We start from the raw sequence: 20,101 nt of genomic DNA on the forward strand, positions 1-20,101 counted from the left end.
AGTGGGGGGATTTAGCTGGCTATTTGCCCAATAACGAGGCTGGGATCAGGCAGAAGGAAGCCCAGCTGAGACTTTATTCCGCATCTCCGTGCTTTGACCTAAGCATCTATTGGGTCCCTTTAAAAGATTCTCCTCCTCTTTCCTAAAGAGAGTTCTAGCAGTTGGGGGTGGGGACCATTTCCTAAAGTCAAGGCGTAAGTTAAAGGTCTGCCGAGCTGCCCACGGGGGATTTAAATCTCGCACCAGAAGAGGAAACGTGTGGGAAGCGGAGTAGGGGGAACCCACTAAAGAACAACATCAACCCCCAAACGACACGAGCCCCTGGCGGGACAGGTTGCCTTCCAGACCCGGGAGCGGGACACCAGCACCCGCCAGAGCTCGGAGCCCCGCACTGGCGGGCAAGAGGGAGTGGAAGAGCGGGAGGTAGGGAGGGAGGGAGGAAGCGCGAGAGGGAGGGAGGAAGAAAGGGAGGGAGGCGGCGTCATGTGATCCGCTTCCCTGCTCCTTTAAGCGTCCACAGGCGGCGGAGCGGCCACAATCACAGCTCCTGGCATTGGGGGAGCCCGAGCTGGCTGTGCCGGGGGAATCCGTGCGGGCGTCTTCCGTCCCGGTCCCATCCTCGCCGCGCTCCCGCACCCCTGAAGTTTTGCAGCGCCCAGAAAGGAGGCGAGGGAGAAGGGAGCGTGAGAGGAAAGGGAGCAAAAAGCACACCCTAAAACATTTATTTCAAGGAGAAAAGAAAAAGGGGGGCGCAAAAATGGCTGGGGCAATTATAGAAAACATGAGCACCAAGAAGCTGTGCATTGTTGGTGGGATTCTGCTCCTGTTCCAAATCATCGCCTTTCTGGTGGGAGGCTTGATTGGTAAGTGCGAGAGCTGCAAACTTTTCCCCCTTTCTCTCTTTTCGGGCCCCTTCCCTCTTTGCCTCTTCGGCTACTTGTTACAGTATCACTGCCTTGCTTCTATGATCTAATTAGTCCGGCTATTGTGCTTAAGAAAGCAGAGCTCCATGGGGCTCCGTGGGGCACAATCCAGTCTAGTGGCTAAGAGAAAAGGAGGGGGAAAAGTTTTGGCCTAGTTTCAGTATCCACTTGAAAGGAAGGAGGGGGGTAGCGGGGGTGGGAATCTTAAGCATGGCGACGGATCGCGCGAGGAAGCGCTGGGTTACAAAGTTGATTGCCGCTCCCCCCGCTTTTTCCCGCGTTCCCCCCCTTTTCCTCTCGCTTCCCTCCCAATCAGCTCCCGGAGGGCAACGTAATCGACTTTATTAGGAACAACTGAAGAGTCAGAGAACTGCGCCCGGCGCAAACCCAGAGAGCCCTGTTACAGGGCTGTGATCTCTGCATGTGTAAACGCTTTGGGTTGTCTCAGCTGGGGGCTGAGAGTTTGCATTTCGGGTCCTGACCTTCGTGCCCTCAGCTTCCTCGTCGCACTCCCATCCCACGCCCCGCCGTGGCCGTCCGCAAGGTCCGAGCCTTGGCCCGGAGCCTGGATGGGGTGAGGTACGGTGGGAGAGAGTCCTTGGATGGCGCTGCGGGAAGTTGGAGAGGTCGGAGGGGAAAGGCGTATCGGAAAGGTGTTGCTTTTGGCCTCCCGCCCTCTCGCGAATCTCCCCTCCCCCACTTCTTAGAGCTCCGAGAGCCGGTGAGTCGGGAGCCCCGGGTCCTGCCTTGGCGCCTAGGAGGGCGGCCTGCGCCCCCGCCGCAGCCCCCCGCAGGTGACAGCTCCCCCCCCCCGGGAGACCTCCCCTGGCGTGCATCGCCCGGACCTCTCGAGCCAAACACGCTTCCGGGTGCAGAAGATGGTTTCACGGATCTTCCACTCAAAAATACTCCCTTCTTCTCGCCGTGTCTCCATCTCCATCCATCCTCCCGCCTCTCCGCACACTCGCTTTCCCCTTACCCTCGAGATTTAGGACGTCCCGGCGCAAACTTCAGCGCCAACTTCGCCACGGGTGCGGATGGGAGGCTTGGCTTCCGTATTTCGCATATCTGTAAAACTTTGCGGAGTGGAGAGTCTACGGAGGGGCTTTCTGCGCGCGTCCCTCTTCCGGAGCCCGCGCGGCGCGGGTGTCGTCGTGGTCGTGAGAGCTGCACAGGCTTGGGCACCTCGAGTCCTGTGCCTGGCGTTTTGTCTCCAGACTTGGGTTTGATGGGAACAAATGAAAGGGAGTCTGGTTTTGTAAATCACCGTAACATCCAAGCTAATTGTTTAAACAAAGGAGAGTGGGTGAACCTTCACCAAGGAGAGAAATTTCTGGAGGAGATCGTGCCTTTCGCTGTGTGTGTATCCACAAAGCAGAAGGAGGTTCGGAGTTTTCCAAGCTCATATCCTCAATTTGGGTCAAACAGCTTAATCTTTTTATTCCTGGAACCCTCCCTCCCACCCCTCCCGTTAGGAGCTCCTGTTTAGCTACGTGCAATCTCCATGTTTCCCTGTATTGGATTTTTCGAGGCTCTTAATACATTCTCTACTGGGAGCTGAAGGCAGCCTTCTCTGTGCCCTCACGGTGATTATGCAGCGGTTACAATTACACCTCTTGTCTCCCTTGATGAGCAGTTGCAGTTAGATGCCATTGGATCTTGTGTGATTTCAGTGGCAGACCATAATTAAAATTTCTTGCACCTTGTGCTTTCAGAATTAAATTGGCCTATTATCCCTGTCTGACCTTCATCCTCTTTGAGGTTTTTGCACAAGCAGTGAACCATTACACATAGTTCCCTGGTATTTGTTGGTGTGTGTTTCTTTTTCTAAAGTTGATCTAGCCCGTTATCCACTGTTGTAGGTTTCTTAGGGCACTTCTGGAACTAGCATAATTTCTGGAATCTTAGTACTGTGGAGAAGGTCCAAGGGCACTGGTGAATGGCTGCTGGACATTGGAGTTTCCATAGGATCAGAACAGTTGTATGTTCAAAGAGGGGTTTGTTTGGAGTAAGTGGTGCCAAGGGTTGTTTTTCCCTGAGAACTTGATTAGTGACCGTATCTGATAACAATCTCAAAAAGTTAGTGATAGGTCTCGATTCCCCTCAGTAAATCAACTGATTTAATTCCATCTTTACTTGAAAAAGAAAACTATCTCTGTATAACACTTCTTGGGGGAAATTGTTGTGTAAGTTGACCTCTTACCTCTCCTCCTTCCTCAGTTGCCAAGGCTGTGTCCCTAGTTCTGGCCTGAAGGCTGAAAAGATCAGATCCGTTTCACCGCAACACTTGAATAGTGGCTTAGCCTTTACCTCAACCAGTTATAGAGTAATTTTTTTTTCTGTTAAACAAATCTAAGAACTTAGGTATGCTATAAGACGCAAACATGGGAAATAAATATCAACAAAAGGTAAGTGATATGTTTTCCCTCCAAACTTCCCTAAACTGGAAAGCAGGTGAAACTAAGCAAAGGATGGAACTTCAAGAAAGTGAGTGAGTGGAATCAGTAGCTGAAGAAGAAGTGTGTAGGCTGGAAAGTCTAAGTCCAGAAACCTCCTCTTCCATGCTCCGCAGTGAGAAGAGACCTTCTTCACTGCTCAACCCTATTGATGCGTAGGAAGTCCGGTGTCTTGGGTGTGCAGTGTCTTTCTAATTCATCAGCAGAGGCCAAGTGAGAAAGTGAAATCTTCACTTTGAATTGGCCTCGGTATATAATGTTCCTTTTTGATCACTGTTGTCCTAGATGAAAGGAAACATGACAGCCTAGAAAGGGGAGGATCCGAATGGCAAAGCTCCTGATGGTAAGGGTGTAAGTACTCCACACACGCAGAGGCAAAACAAAAACAATCAACCACCACCCCCGAACAATAATGACAAACCATGCACCCAAGGTGACAGGCAGTTTTTCAGTTAACCAACAGGCTTCAGTCTCCTCATTGGTAGGTTGATGAGTTTGAGATTCCTTTCAGTTGTGAAATTGTATGAATTTTTCAGTGCTTAAGTTTTATGTGGCATTCAGGCTGGTGTTTGGTTGTAGCCTTCTAGAATTGATGGGGAAAAATTTAAACACTAGGTAAAAAGGAAATAAGAGGGATTGGGTTTTGGTTTAGTCAGCTTAAATCCTCCCCTGCTCCAACAGCCTTCTTAGAACCAAGGTTTTTTTTGTTTGTTTTTGTGCTTGTTTTGTTTGTTTGTTTTGTGCCAGGGTCTGTATACTGCTAAGCCTTTAATGGGATTTTTCAAGAAGTCTCTGGAAAGCAATATCTTATGTGGTAGAATTTGGGGTACTTAAGAATTCAATGAATTATGCCATGCTTTTGTAAAAACTTTGAGTCATTATAAAATCATGCATCTGATTGTTTTCTTATGTATTGAGAAGGTTTCTTAAGTGGCTAACTTATTTTGTATTTAGAATTCATTTAAAAATTTAAGAACCCCTGAAGGAAAAGAAAATATTTTTAGAGATATAGCTTAATCTTTAGCCTCCTTAAAAATAAGCCTGCAGAAAATTAAAAAAATAATTTTCCTTTGATTTCACGTTTGGTGAGTTTAGTTCATGGAGAAGCAGCTGCAGGGGTGGTGGAAGGGGGGAGGGGAAGGAGACCATGTGTGCTGAAACAACAGTGCAGCCGACTAAAAATCATGAACTTGATTCCCTGGCCTATTATGTGCAATTTGCTCAGCTTCAAATTAGTCATGTCTGGGAGATATAATGGTTGGAAAAGCAGGTCACCGTTCCCACCTGTTCTAAAACTGGTAAGAGTATAAAGATCAGGGTTGGATGAATAGAAAATTATTGCATTGTTTTAAGCATACCCGTAAATTAGAATATTCCAAACTTAAACCCAAATAAGTATCAACAAATTGCCCATTATTATTATTTTAGGAAGGATTGCTTTCTTTCAAAGGCTTAGTATGTTAGCAGCCTTTTCTTGTTTTTTATTGCTGAGAGTATTATATGTGTGTATACATGTATAATACACATACATATACACACGTATAATCAGTTTTCTCAATTTTAGCATGGACTTATCTACTGCTTTTCAATGATATAGCCGTATTATTGGGCTATTATTGTTTGAATGGAAACTATGGGTGGTTTCGATTGTGGTCCATTCATATGAAGAGTTTTTGTTTCTGCTACTATCACTTATTTGAAAGGGGCAGGATTTTAAGAAATTTAATAAAATTACAGTTAGCAGAGTATATAAGTGTTTGCTTCTCAATATATTAGGTTTTAAACTTGTTGTGGTATTTATTACATTTTAACATATATTAATAATGCAGTACTTGGCAGTCCTGCAGTGTTTGGGTATCTGTTGAGAAAAGAACTAATGAACTTGCTTTTGGTTGATGTTACTCCACAGTTTTCTGTATTTGATTCTTATTTTGTAAAATTTCATATCTGACTAAACCATGTCATTTTTTTCTTTGTTAACTATCAGTATCTAATACGGTTCGTAGAAGTACTGTGCAACCTCAAAATTTCTTTTGTAAAGAGTGGGAAATTTTTTGTAATTGAAATTGCATTATTTGACTTTTAAAAAACTATCTAAGCCATCTACTTGGTTATTGCAACAAAGTCATGCTAGTGCTAACAGTCTCTAATCATGCTTTCATCTAATCATTCAGTACAGCCTGTCTAGGCTTCTGTTGGAACTTTCCCTTTTCCCTGTTCAAAGTGAGAAACATTTCCTTGAGATAATAGTGTGGCTTTGTAAGGTTTTCAAGTCCCCTGCCTGGAACCCAGATCTAGACTCAAAGCCTTTCCTAGCTAGTTGACATTTTGCAATAATGCAGCCTTAAAAAAAATTTTTTTTTTTTAATCCATGTAGACTGAGGAAAGATTCTTACCTTATCTTCCCCATAAAGGTGTTTCTATGGAGATTTAGAATTTGGAATTGTGTGAAAGTCCTTAGCTTAGAGCTCATGTATGTTACCTACTTACTGTGCAAAATATTGATTAGAGCCTAATGTGTACCCAGCATAGTGCTACAATGCTGACTAGGGCTTAGGAAAGAGGGGACTTGAAGCCTGAGTAACCTCGGGGAGCCAGAGGTAGAAAAGAGTCCCTCTTAATCCAAGTTCACTAGCTAAAGATTTCTTATGATGAGGTTTTCAAGATCATGATAATTCTCACTCATTTACTGGGAATTTGAGAACATGTGAAATGAGAAGCCCTGTTAATTATGTCATCAAATAGTTATATTAGTATTTCATCTTAACATATTAATATAACAATATAAATAATACTAAACATGTGTTAAATATGTACTGTGTGCCAGACTTTGTTTAATTTGATTCACGCAAAGCCTTGCCACATTGGTACTGTTGTACCCATTTTACGTATAAGTAAACTGAGGTACAGAAAGGTCTAGAAAAATTGCTCAAGATTACCTAGCTAGTCAGGGTCAAAACTCGGATTGGATTCCAGTCAATCCAGAATTATCAACCATTAGGTGCTCCTGACCCCACTTCCCAAAGCCTTGCCTTCTAGGGCTGAGTAGAAATGGTTTGAATGTAGACAGACATGATAAGTAACACTGTAAATGCAACTAATTTCTCATTTCTAACCAACAGGTAACATGTTAAAAGAAAAAGTATCAAATCTGATGATAAGTGAAATGGAGTCCAGCTGTACTTAATAAAGCAGAGCCTTGACCCAGCTAAGGGAGGACAACTTCTGAGAAGTCTATATATGCCAGTCCAACCAATTTCTTACAGGTTCTAACCAGTACCCATAATTCTATGAACAATCCAACTGGCTGAGCAGCCAAGTTCATTAGCCACAAAGTGTTTGAGTTCTGCTACCTTAAGGAAGATTACTCAATTTTATTTTCTCTAGTTAGTGGTTTTAACATATTTATACAGTTCTATAAGTCTGGACTTTTTCAAAGGAAGAGGAGAGAAGAAATCAACTGAGGTTGGAGAGGTTTTTTAGAGAGTGTGGATTGGCAGTGAGAGCAGTTGATAGAAGAGCCTCTTACTGAAAGTTGAAAATTCAGTTTCCCCAAAGGATAATTTTTGTTTATATACACACCCATGCATAATAATGAGGGCATTTCACACCGGAGGCTTCCATGCTGACGCTGTGAATAGGTACATGTCCCACTGGAAAAAATGTTGATGGATTTTCTCTATTGAGAGAATCACTACCCTCAGTTTTGATAGAGACTCTAAGAGATGAAGGGAGACAGAGAGCATCAAGACGTGAAAAGATCATGTCTATTTCATTTGTCTTCTGTTTTCTCTGAGGTGTTGTAGCGGTGGCACAATAGAATAGACGAGTGTGCCAGACGGGTATGGTTCCCAGAAAAAGTGCCTGGATGGGGATGGCAGTGGAGAGGAGGAGCTTGAGGCACTGAAGTTCTCAAACTTGATGATGAAATGTTTTGCGTTTTTCCCTCTTCATAATAGGGCTAATCAAAAAGAACTGATAAATAACAGAAAAGAGCAACTCATATGTTTTAGAATACAGAAATCCTAAGGTTCTTTGGCCCTTTAGCACTACCTCTCCCTCCCCTCCATCCCTCCCACCCTACCATGTTCCACCCATAATTAAATTTTGTTGAGGAGTGAAAGCAATCATCAGAGTGTCATCTGACCAGTAGTGAGGGATTTGGCTAATTATGATTTGTTGCTGTTTTGAAGATTTATTGGGTGACTATGGAAAACATTTTACATGTATTGATTCACTTAATGAACATAACAACTTAGAGGAGCAGGTACTTTCTCCAGTTTTCAGATGAACGTGAGGCTCACTTAAGGAACTTTTCAGAGTTAACAGAGATGGTAAATAAGAGGGCTGGCATTCAAGCCCATGATCCTGAACTGAATCAAGCCATGCTCTCAAGTCTAATGCCACTCTCCTCCTATTGTTCCTTCAATTTCTATGGGAAACAAAGAGTCAAGTGTGATGAAACATTCTACACAGATTCAATAGAAGATGAAAGCTCAGACTAGCTTTTTCTGCTTCTACGCCTTTCCCAGACCACATACTCCCATCACTGCCTGGGTACTATTCACTGACCTAGTTACTTCCTATACAAATGATCCCAATTCCTAAAATATATTAACCTCCTTCACCAGCTATTGTAAGTGTTGGCCAGTGCTTGCAGGCCATGCTGAAGAGGGCTAAACCTGAGGAAATTACACCCCAGCTCCCCCCCACCACCAAAAGAAATTATTACACACAGCAAAGAGTAACCGAGAGTTGTAATTGAAAACTTGTCAAAGAGTTGCTTCGACCTGAATGCCAGCTAGACTTAGTATACACAATAGGTCCTGAATATAGCTGTTAAATACAAGAGAGGGGAATGTGGGTGGGGAGAAGGGAGATAGGAGTAGAATGTGTATTCAGGAAAGGAAAATTAAGGCCCCTATAAACATATGAGAACGTCTCTTTGGGACATAACTTATGCCTGGATTTCCAAAATCTACTTCCTATGTCACCCACTCCTCCCAAGCTGAGCTAGTGTTTCTCTCTACTTGCCTGTTTAAATCCTGGGCCTTCAAGTGCAATTTCTGCTCCCTCTTTTTCTTTTCTACTCTATTCTTTTAATATTCCCTGGTAAAGGGTGTTCTTTCTTCACTGGCCCACAGGAATTATAGGGCCTTCTTAATCTTCTAGTTAATTCCCTGGGTTAACTAAGAGGCTTTATCCATAAATACACATTTCTAAGAAAGCAGAAGAAATTGAAAGAAGATGCCAAGTTATTACATTTGTTTCAGCAAGGCATGATGATTTTTCTTTATGTAGAAGGTAACCGGTCTGTAAATGATTGGTTCAGTTTTTTTTTTTTTTTTTTTCCAAGCCCCAGACTAAGGAGGTTAAGCTCATGGGAGCTGGTTGGGGGCCAGTTATCTGCTGCTTTTAGTTTGGGACTGAGCCCCTCCCAGGGAGAGAGTGCTTGGTCTCAGGGCAGCATCGTGTAGTGGAGAGGAACTTGGCTGTAACTCTGCAGACGATCTGTGGTCTCCGTGATCGCAAATAAGTCACAAAATCTCCTTCGTTCTCACCCTCAACTGTGCTGTGGGGCAGAGGCCTCCTATTTCATGGATGACTGTAGTGAGGAATCCACTATCATGAGGATAAGGCAGCCTTTGGGTTTCTTATTGAGCCAGGCCCACCAGAGATCTGATTCCCAGAGGACATTTTGCTGAAACCATCTGCTTAACTTGTATCTGTTTCTCCTACTTTACTTTCTCTGTACCTCTCTGCTCTTAGATCTGGAAGAATTTAGCCTTGATGTCATTTATTTTCTATTCTTTTTCTTTCTTGAGTCACCACCACTTTGTCAAACACCTCCAGATTCATGGATCTATTTAGGCAGAGGGAAGTGGATTGACCCAAAGCATTACTCATTTTGGGTTTGAAGGTGCCCAGAGAGGTCATCCTGCTTTCTAACATGAATTCCCATTATAACTATGTCTCACAATGAGCCTTCCCCAAATGGTAGATATTAATATTGTTGCAGATAACTAGCTAAAAAGAACGTGAGTCTAAATCATTGTCCTAAAGCATGCACATTTTGTTCCAGGTTAATTACTTTTGCTTTATAGGCAATTTTAATAGAGCTTGGTTATGCCATTTTCTAAGTCTACAGCAGTTGGGACAATTTGCCACAGAAACTCACTGGCAGCAGAGAGATGTAGATGTGTGGTAGGTACCATGAGGACACAGGAAGAGAAAGGGAGCATGCCCCGGGTTCTGGGGTCTCTGGATATAGGCAAGTCATTTCACACCTAGCAGAAGCACCCCTTCCCCCTCCAGTGGCATCATTACATTATAGGCTGGGGTATGTTAATTGATTCCACTCTAAAGCTTTGTGATCTTATCACTTGCCATGAGTGCAGCTTTTTGGATCCACTGTGTCTGTCCCCTTTGGTGGTATCTGGCCTGAATGGAAGCTGTGAAGCTTGTTGCTATTAAATTGTAAAGATGAAAGGGCCTTGGAGACCGTCTTGTCCTACCTCCGAGTCCCAAGAAAGGGAAGGGGCTCAGTTTACACAATTAGAGGCAGAGCCTTGGTTTAGGCTCAGGTTCTAATGCCAGTCAGCACTCCAAGCATATATCTCTTTCTGCGTTTCAGCGTGAAGATCATCTGACTTCCGTCGTATAGTTAATGTGCAGAAAATTCCCAACTTGCGGTTCTTAAAGCTCTATTGACTTTCCTGTTACTTGAAAATAAAGTAGCAATAAACTTTATTGTCTTCTGCTTGCCTTTGTGTACTTAATGTTCTTAGCTAATTTCTGATGAAGCAATAGGATTATATGGAGTGTTAAACTGTTCTATGTGGATTCTAAAGAATACCACATAATAATAAAAAACAAAAATAAAGCTAAATTTCTTCCTTGTTTGCTGAGCGGGCGGTACACCCCCTTTCTCCTGCTTGAGAAAATGTAAATTTAAAACTTAAAACTGTGCACTATGGTCCTTACCAATCCAACCAAAAGTGACATACATCCACATGTTTAAAGACTTCGTCAGTCTAAAGCTTCCTTGTCTAAACGTCTGTGACTAACTTTTGTGCTTTCAGGAGATGTTTGTGGCAGGCATAATTCTGAAGTTGTAGTGAGTTTAGGGGAAGTGACATGCCCTGTATTTTCCGGGTCTGTTTTACATACAGAAGAAACAACAAAGTTGCTCATCCTTTGTGTCTGCCATTTCTTCACTCTGAAGGTAATGGCAAGTAGAAAATTCAAATTGCCGAAACAGGGCTTAGAATGTTGAAGGCCTTATGCAGTTGTGTCTGACAAGCATATTTTTGTGATTTCAGAGCTGCCAATATTACAGGGTAGATTCTTCTACTTCTTTTATTTTTACTGAAACTAAGCAGAGTCACAAAGCACTGTTTTTCTGCGTCCTCTGATTTAGCTGTGATGAATTTTTTTTTCTTTTAATTCTCTCTTTAACATGCTTGCCTTCAGGTGATCCCAACCAAAAAGTTGGCATCCATATTTGTGAAACCCAGCCCTCTCTCAAAGCAGATCAAGCCTTTTTTCTGTTCCCTTTACTCCGGGTTCTTATATATTTTATCTGCTGTCATTTAGGTTAGAACTCACCTGAGAACGAAATGCCTCAAATGTAGAAAAGGCACATCCCCACATTCCTTTCTTTGCTCTGCTCTGTTGAGCTAGTTCTGGCTTGTGTGAAATGGGCTCTGAGTTCAGCCCCTGCGTGCCTGGGCAAAAGGAAGTTGTAGATAAGATTTTTACTGAGGCTTTGGAAAGAGACTGCACCAGGGGCCTTGCTGTCACTTAAAGAACACATCTGTACTTAGAAGGGATCAGCTTCTTCTGAATTGTGAGGTGGCAGTGGGTGAGGTGGGGAGGGGCTTGTGACAGGCAACTCCAGGGCCTTGGACATACGTTCAGTAACCCAGTCTCATAACTGTACAGCGTTTGCATGTTCACGAGCCAGCCTGTGTTAAATCCTCGGCCGGCATCGTTCTTTGAACATGCCCAAATGGAACAGAGTTATGCTCTATGAGAATGTGGTGTTTCTGGATAATAGTTGATGAAAGAGAAAGAAACAGAATAATTTGTAGATGCCTAAGATTTTTAAACTTAAAGTATGCTAAGGTCCCCTTTCAGTTAGCATCTTAGTTTTTTCTAGAGATTGGGAGAATTCTCTCATGTCGCTTCTCTACCCCACCTACCTGTTAAAAAAGACAAAGAGGGCTTCCCTGGTGGCGCAGTGGTTGAGAGTCCGCCTGCCGATGCAGGGGAAATGGGTTCGTGCCCCGGTCCGGGAAGATCCCACATGCCGCGGAGCGGCTGGGCCCATGAGCCGTGGCCGTTGGGCCTGCGCGTCCGGAGGCTGCGCGTCCGGAGCCTGTGCTCCGCAACGGGAGAGGCCACAGCAGTGAGAGGCCCGCGTACCGCAAAAAAAAAAAAAAAAAAAAAAAAAGACAAAGAGAGAAAATATAGTTTGGGGGAGGGATGAGCAGTAGGCTTGGGATTTGAACAAAATCATCACTAGTATATATTTGAGAAGACAAGATTTCCAGGTCAGGATGTGGTTAGGTACTGATACCAGCTCTGTCTAGGGAAGCCGACAACTCTGTGCATCTCACGTTAGAGTAACTCTCCCAGCTAAGCAGTGACGTTACAGGAATTTGGAAGTTGCCTTTAATGACTTGCGCTTCTTATAAGATTCCTAGGAAATTGTCACACTGCAAAACAACATGGTGTTGGCTCAGGGTTTTCCATATGATGTTTCTGTTCAAATGATAGACTTACTGATTTAAAGTGATCAGATTTCTAACTGCTGGTATGCGGGTTTTGGGTTGATCGATGGGTGTGATCCGGTTTGTTATCAGACTTGGACAAACCATTTACATTCTATGAGCCAGCCTCAGTTTCCTCGTCTGAACATAAGTTACCTGTGCGTATGTGCTAGATCCATCAATGTATGTGAGACATTTCCCTGAATTAGGAGTCGTCACTAATTAACTTTTTAAGGATTTTTTTGAGTCATCCCATGTCTAGTTAGGCTCATGGCAGCTTATTTCTGCCTCTTAGTGAATTACATAAAATTAGAAACCCAGCAACCCTGCTTCATAGCCTTCCCATTAAGCGTAATCCATGCACGCCAGCAGTTCAAGAAGCATGTCATCCACACCTCTGGTGAATTAGAGCAGTTCACTTACTTTTTGATCCAGTTAGTGATAGTTTTCACCAGGGTTTAATTTGAATCTTAAATTTTGTCTTTTAAAATGCTTGCCAGTATTCACCACTCTTTATAGCATATATAGCCCAGGTAGCTTGGCTTTTAAATGAATACCACTCTATATGTGGAAGAGAGATTCCATCTATGCTTGCTGCATAGCAAATCCCAGTTGTTCTGTTTTACATTATAAAATTGAAGTCATCATCCACTGGGAAATGTTTTTGCTTCTAGATATAATATAAAGGACAAAGACCTTTGAAAGTCAAGCTTCAAGGAAAGAAATGATCTTTTATAAAATATTAACTACTTCTGAAACCTTAGCTAGAGTTATCACACTGTATTATAAGGAATTATAAAGAAAAATAAAGTTAAAATATAATCCCTGTAAGACTATAAGCTACATGAGAGCAAGAATGGTCTAATGTGCTCATCTTTATCTCCAGTGGTTACCACAGGGTAGTGCAGTGTAGGTGTTCAGTAATACTTTTTGAAGAAATAGATAAATGCCTTGCATTTTGGACCTGTTGCAGGGGTAGCTAAAATGCTTCAACTTTAAGGTCAGCCCTAAAATTTCTAACACTCTATTCTGGGCTATTCTTTTATAATTTAAATGAGGACAGGTTTCTTATTACTTACTTGAACTTAAAAGATTATGTCACCTTCATGGTTTATATGATTAGATTTATAAAATTGTAAGTTTGAGGAGTTTTGGGAAGGGACCTTTTCTTGTTATGTTGTATAGTAGAAACTAAAGCGCAGAGAAATTGCAATGAAAGAAGATCTGAACCAAGTTTCCTGACTGCTAGGGGAGTGTTTCATTACCTATGCCTAGTGTTACAGTGATTACTACTAGGCCTGATTTATGTATTCGGTCTTTATTTGGCCATAAAGGCAGCAAGTTGACTGTGGTTATCCATACTAGCTGATAAAGTTTGCTGGGAAAAAGGAACACACCCTAGTACATGAATCTTGAATATTCAGATGGGAATGTGGAACCATAATGGAATTTTGTGATTTGTTATCTTTAAGAAGTAAGTGTGTTTCTTCTGCTCCCTGAGAGCTGTTTTTTAGGGGCTTCTTTAAGAAGCTCACATAATTTGCTTAATTTTCTATAAACTTTTAAAGATGGAAAATTCATCTTTCAGAGTTTCCCTTCTAAGAGTTTTGCAGATGTATTTATGGTTCTTGTTAGAGATCAGTAATGTATTTGTGATGTCAGCTTTTATAACTGCCCTTGACAAGAAAGCATAAGACATTCAAATAACCACCTCTGCATCCCATTGTGTTCAGCTTGTTGATCTGGTGGGTGGGAATGAATTCATCCACACGTTCTTCCAGGTTCCTGAACTGTACTGAAACGTGTTGTGTGGAATAGGTGCCTGCAGGCGAAGAGGAGCCTGGGCCTGCTGACTTTCCAGTGGAGCCAGGTGGAAAGGTGGGAACAGAGATTTAAGAAGCAGATGTACACTGAAAGGGAAGGAAGCAAAAACCAAGGAGAAAGCTACGCAAAAGCTGGACTTGGACTCCTCTTAGCCAGACCTTCCAGCTAGAGGTGGAAGCATTGGGGAGGGGACACAGAGCTGACACAAGAGTCAGGGGAGAGGAGGCGGTGGTGATGGAGAGAAAATGGGCTTGAAAGAGGCGACAGGAATTCCTCCTTGGCTGGGTCATCACATCATCATGCAGGCCTTCCCTCTAAAATAATGACGTGTGTGTGTGTGTGTGTGTGTGTGTGTGTGTGTGTGTGTGTACGCTATGAACCTATCCACTGCTCTAAAGGCTAGGTAAAACCACAGCAGAAATGGAAGTTTGCTATTCTAAATATAAGCAAGAGTGTTGCGTTCAGAAGGACTGGATAGAAATCCCGGCTCTACCCCTTGGTGGCTAGGTGGCCTTGAACAAATGATTTAAACTCAGAGCCAGAGTTTCCTCATCTACCTCTTGGGTAAAATGGGAGTGGTAGCGCTTGTGACATTGCTGTGAGGATTAAATGAAATAATCTGTGAAATGAAAAGTATGTGTACAGTAGCTTGCAAATTGTAACCACATAGAATATGCTACATGTTATTTTATTATTAATCTTATTCTTTTAACCCGAGAATGATTTCCCAGTGTTAAATCACCCAGAGTTCTTTGGGAGCTGACATAAAAGGTTTTCTGCCTGCTCCGACCCTGGACACAATGGTTCAGGGAGATGTAGGTGGCTCTAGAGTTGGGTTTAGATTGCTTGTGTGAAATTATAATCTAGTGACTATAAACATGCATTTTTGTCCCCTCCTAATCTTATTTGTTTTTAAGCAAGAACACAATGATATTAAAGGAATTAAAAGCAAAGAAAAAAAATCCTCCTAAAATGCACCATTTTAATACAATTCTGTGTTAATTTTTTATTTTTTCACACTTCTGTGACTATTTCCAATTTTATATAAAAGAAATGTAAAAGCGTAGTTAGCAGAGGCTCAGACGTTTATTGTTTATGCCTCTACCAATTATGTGTTTTCTTTGGAAATTCAGCAGTCAGTTCCTCCTCTCCTTCTAAAACTCTTCTCTCATACTTAACTCAAGATTGCTTGTTGAACCATTGAACCATGGGAAATTCATTTTCAAAATCTGCTTAATTGCTGTGAGACTTTTAATTTGTTCTGGATGATGGTGCTAATGTCTGGGAACTGGGACCGAAGCCCTCCAAAGTTGTTAATTCAATCAGCCACTGTGCCCTTGCCATGCCTAATGAAGGGAGGGGGGTATCCAGACCCCTCTCACAAAGAGGCTGGGTCCCTCCTGACCACCTCGTCAAAGATGAATAAGAGGGACCCCACAGTTAGGTCGAACACTTGGGGCAAATTACCAGGGTGTCAGTCCACATTATCCAAAGCCCTGGGTTGTGCTTTCCCAAATAATTATTCAGTTGGTTTTATGTAGGAGCCCTGAGTTTTAAGGCATGGTTTTTGTGTGCATGTGTTCACACCTGCTAATCTGCAAAATTCTTTAATCACCAGCGTCTATTTGGCTGTGTCTGCAATCTGTAAGATCATAAACATCACCCCCAGACTATTGATATTCCTTTTAACCACTGAAGTTTTCCATGGCGAGACTGGTGAAAGCTTGCTCTGTCCTCATGATAAATTAGCTTGTTTATTCCTCTTCTGCTTATTTCTATCCTGCTGTTGGTTAGTGTAATGAAGCAGAAGTCCATTGTGTATGTTCATTGGGTAGCGATCCTCTGGCACCAAAGGGGGTAATTGAGTAGAAAGGCAGAATGCTGTTGGTGCATGGGAGAAGTTAACACCACATGAGGTCACCAGGCTTCAAGCTTTAATCAATGTGGACACAATGCAATTGAGATTTTGAAAAGGGTTTGTTTATAGTGTGAGAGTAAGGGTCAGTAGTTAATTTGAAATGCTGTAGGTGTGTTTTCCTTGAACCAAGAAGGTACAGAGCATGTGTCATAGAGGATTGTAAATATCCTCAAGGGAGGGATGTAATTGGGGTGGAGGCTTAAAAAGAAGGGAATTTAAGAACTTCAGTGTGCTTATTATTGACCCATCCATGTTTCATTTAAACTTTTACCATTCTTCACAATGGGAAAAAGACTGTAGGAAAAATCCCTATAAAAGTCCATAGTACAGAGGCACAGCCCTACCAAGAAACAACTTTTTGGGTTTTTTTAAAGCAATGCTTTCCTTTGGGAAGATATTTGGAGTGCTATAAAATATTGCACTAAGAGTACTTAGTAGTACTAATATTACTCTTAGTATTAGCTGCTAATTCTCAAAGAATTCCCACTCTCAAAAGTTTACATCTTTTAGGATTTTTAATTGCCGTGGCTTGAATGAGATAATATGAAAACCCTTAACCCCTCTACTCATTTATGCTGCTGCCTCTTTCCATTTCAGGCTCCAGTCTAAACCAGGCATGTCTGTCTGCTTTTTGGATTATCTTTGACATTTCTCCCCATTATTTAATTACCTAACTTTCAACAGCTAGAAACACCATGCTTTTATAATCACTATTCCAATTTGAAAGTAGAGAGGGCCCTATCCTTCTGTTGCAGGAAAACTCTGCAGACCAACGTCTGGTTTTCAGAAATGACTACAGGAAAAGAACGTGAAGGCTAGGCAGAGCCAAAGACTAGACATAGACTCAGAGATGCTTTGTTAAGTGCATGTTAAACCTAGGTGATGACTTCATACTCCTAATACCTCATATTTGTATAGTGCTTTTATCCTTCTTCAAAGCACGTTCATAGAAATGATCTCATTTGATCTTAATAACAGCACTCTGAGACAGGTCAGTCCACCAGGAATATTCACATTTTAAAGTTATGGAAACAGAAATGGAGAATAGCTGTGTTTGTGGTTAGTTTTGTTTGAGAAGGGTTGATTTGGTAAGATTTATTTGTGGTGGAGTTACTCTGAGGATTTGAAGATTAATTGCTACTTGATGATATAGGATAAAGTGTTGTAAAAAGCTTAGTTTTTTAATATAGAGAATTACTTCTTACAGAAGTTGCTGTATATTAACCAAACATTACTTTCTGAGCTATCTTCTAGGACAAGTACATGTCACCTGTGGTCCATCATGTTTAATTTCCCCATGTAACACACAGCTGCTCCCTTAAACAATTGTTAAGCAAACATGTCAAAAATATCTCTTTGAAGGAACAACAAATTTTAGCCTGTTGAAGGTGTCCAGATATTTTGACTTTTCCCTGGGTCTTTAGAACCCTATGGAAAATCTTAAAGAAGCAACCAGTGAGCACCTAGAGATGAGAGTGAAATTAATTTCGTAATTTTAGCTAGTAAATGGCGCTGTGGTATGGTCACCCACTTAGTAACTCTTCCATGGTATGCCTTTCTCCCTTAAAGTCATGCCAACAAATACGCATTGAAAAGCCATTTTTGGTGTTGGTATGATAGCCCATAGAATGGATTACCATAATTAGTTTACCTAATCTCCTACTGTTGGACATTGATGTTATTTCCAGTTTGGGGGCTATATAATAGCACTACTGGGAAAACCTCCCTTGTAGTTAAATTTTTATTCATGCCCTTAATTATTTTCTTAGCAATTTCACTTCTGTGAATTTATCTGAGGTCAAAAATCATGCCCATTTTTAAAGATTTTGATAATCTCCATCTCGCCCTTCGAGATCAACGATAACCTCACATATACCTCATAAGTCAATCCTGGGAGTGTCCATATCCCTGCATCTTGGCCTGGTCCCTGGGCATTAATTTTATTTTTAAAAATTTTGCTAATGTGCCAAGAATATTTTTTTCTTTTAATTTACATTTCTTTGATTACTGGTGAGGGTGAACCTATTTTCATATGCTTATTGGCTACTTATACTCTTTTGTGACTTGCCTGGTTGTTTCCTTCCTTTATATACTATTTTCAAAGTTGATCATCCTTGTAATACAACTTGTTAGAGATTAGGGAAAAAGGGAAGACTTACGGAGGAGGATGGTTCAGCCTAATTCTGTTGATAGCAGGATCCTGCATTTCCTTTGTGGTACCTCCCCTTTCCCACTCTCAGACCATGAGCTTTAGGAGAATCTTCATCTCTGACTCCAGTTATGGACATGTGACCAAGCCACAGGGGACGCGTGGCTCAATTTAGTCTAATCAGAATGAAGTCTGAGATTTGTTGTGGAAGCTACCAGGAAGAGATGTCCTCTCTGTTTATTACTGAACTGAACCCAGATAATATGAGCCTGGAACTGCTGGAGCCCTTCCAATGAAGTCTGAAAATGAAACTAGTAAAATATGATAGAATTCAGTGACCGTAGAGAGATGAGATCTGTTGATATAATTTGATTTCTCAAAACAACCACTATCTAAAGACCATGCTGTCTCTGGACATTTTTCATCTTCACCTTGCTAATTGATTAATTTAATTTTTGCTCAAGCAGCTTTGTGCAGGGTTTCCTTTCTTTTGCAACCAAAAGACCCCAGACTGATTTACTTACTATGCCTTTGGTTTAAAGATAGGTCAATGGAGACTGCTGCTATATCGTAGAAGGTGTATTTGGAGAGTTTGCTCATGTTAGGTCTTTGGTAACAATTAAAAAATAAAATTAGATATGGAACCAACTTCTGTTAGGCACAGCTCTTCCAACTATAGCAATAGTTGAAATGGTGTGTGTGTGTGTGTTTGTGTGTGTGTGTGTGTGTGTTGTGTCACGGTTGGAGCACCAACTGGCTGGTGAAGATCATTAGTGACAATTCTTGGAACTTGGCCAGGCTGTTGGCTTTGAAGCAAAGCTCATTGCAACATGTACTCCTGCTGAGCTGGATGTGTGTGTGAAATGGATGGCAAGAGGATGTCCCAGCAGCTAAAATGAGGTTCTTGATGGCATCACAGGAGAAGCTTAATGACTGCCCAAGCAGGCTAGTATTTGGGGGGATGGTTGGGAAACTTGAGTAGGTATTATGGTGACTCGAGGTTTCTTTGGGGCATCCAGAAATCTGTGAGGCAGAACAAAGGATGAGCTGGCACGTGTTACTACAACCCCTGAGCTGGGTTAGTCATGGGCTACAGAAGGAATGCACACATGGATCATGCCTTTGGGCAACTTAACTTTGATTAGAGAGATAAGAGCGATAAAATAAGACAGTCTGTTGTCAAGGTCAAAGTGGGTGAAATGGACTAAGTGCTCTAAGTATTTTTTAGATCAGATATAAAGATTTTTTTGAAGAATTAGGGAGTTTGACCTGGGCCTTTGCAGTGTGGGTGGTCATTGGAAGCACAATTTGATGTACATAATTCAAGACAAGATTCACGTCATTCAGGGCACTGAATTAAGAGCAAGCTTAATAGAAAAAGCTATGAGTAGAGAGAGTGTCAAGAGATCTGGCTCTAGCCCCATTTGCCTCCTTAGACATATCATTTAATCTCTCATGCTTCTTCTTGCCTTTGATTATTTGCTGAGTAGACCTGGTAATGCTTTCCCTTGGCAAATAAAGACAGAGGCATGTCTTTCTCAAAGCCAAATACGTTGGCTTTTTCCACCCATTTCTTTTCTTTTTTTAAAGGCATTAAAGTAAGTCCTCAGAGTCTTTAGGTTACTGGCAGATTAGAAGTTTGTTTAGATGGTGATTAAGGTATATCTTAGAACTTTGCTAAATTCTGGGGAACATACAGAGGCAGAAATCATGATAATCTGCTCATCTGTCATGTCATGGAAAGAAAGCATGAAGTTAATGAGTTGAGATCTCAGGGAACCTATTTCTCACCAGCTATGAGACTAGGTTTGCTTTTAGTATCTTGTCTGTACCCTACCATAGATCTGTAAATCGGTAAATAAGAGGATGTGTATGAAGCCAAGGCACTTATCTTTTGTAATGTACCAAAGACAGACGAGGTGGCACCGTTTTAGCTGAGTAGACAGGCAGGACATACATAAAAATATCATTAATAAAACAGAGCATGGTGTGGTAAAAATGTTAGGTAGTATTAATTGAGCACTTACTATGTGCTAGGCAATGTGCTAAGTGTTTTA

General features: G+C 41.8%; 1 protein-coding gene across 2 annotated transcripts in view; it reads left to right on the forward strand.

Moving 5' to 3' along the window:
* The first annotated feature begins 501 nt into the window (after nt 1-501).
* WLS (Wnt ligand secretion mediator) overlaps nt 502-20,101 on the forward strand; it is a 113,473-nt gene continuing 93,873 nt past the window's right edge. The window contains exon 1 of one of the 2 annotated variants that reach the window (XM_060139772.1): nt 502-863. In XM_060139772.1, coding sequence (XP_059995755.1) covers nt 758-863 — 106 coding nt within the window. In that variant the 5' untranslated portion in view covers nt 502-757. Of the gene's footprint in view, nt 864-1,483; nt 1,503-20,101 lie in introns of those variants that run through there. The other variant, XM_060139773.1, reaches the window with a different exon arrangement.

This window comes from Lagenorhynchus albirostris, chromosome 2, assembly GCF_949774975.1.
Source record: "Lagenorhynchus albirostris chromosome 2, mLagAlb1.1, whole genome shotgun sequence".
NCBI classification, from domain to species: domain Eukaryota; kingdom Metazoa; phylum Chordata; class Mammalia; order Artiodactyla; family Delphinidae; genus Lagenorhynchus; species Lagenorhynchus albirostris.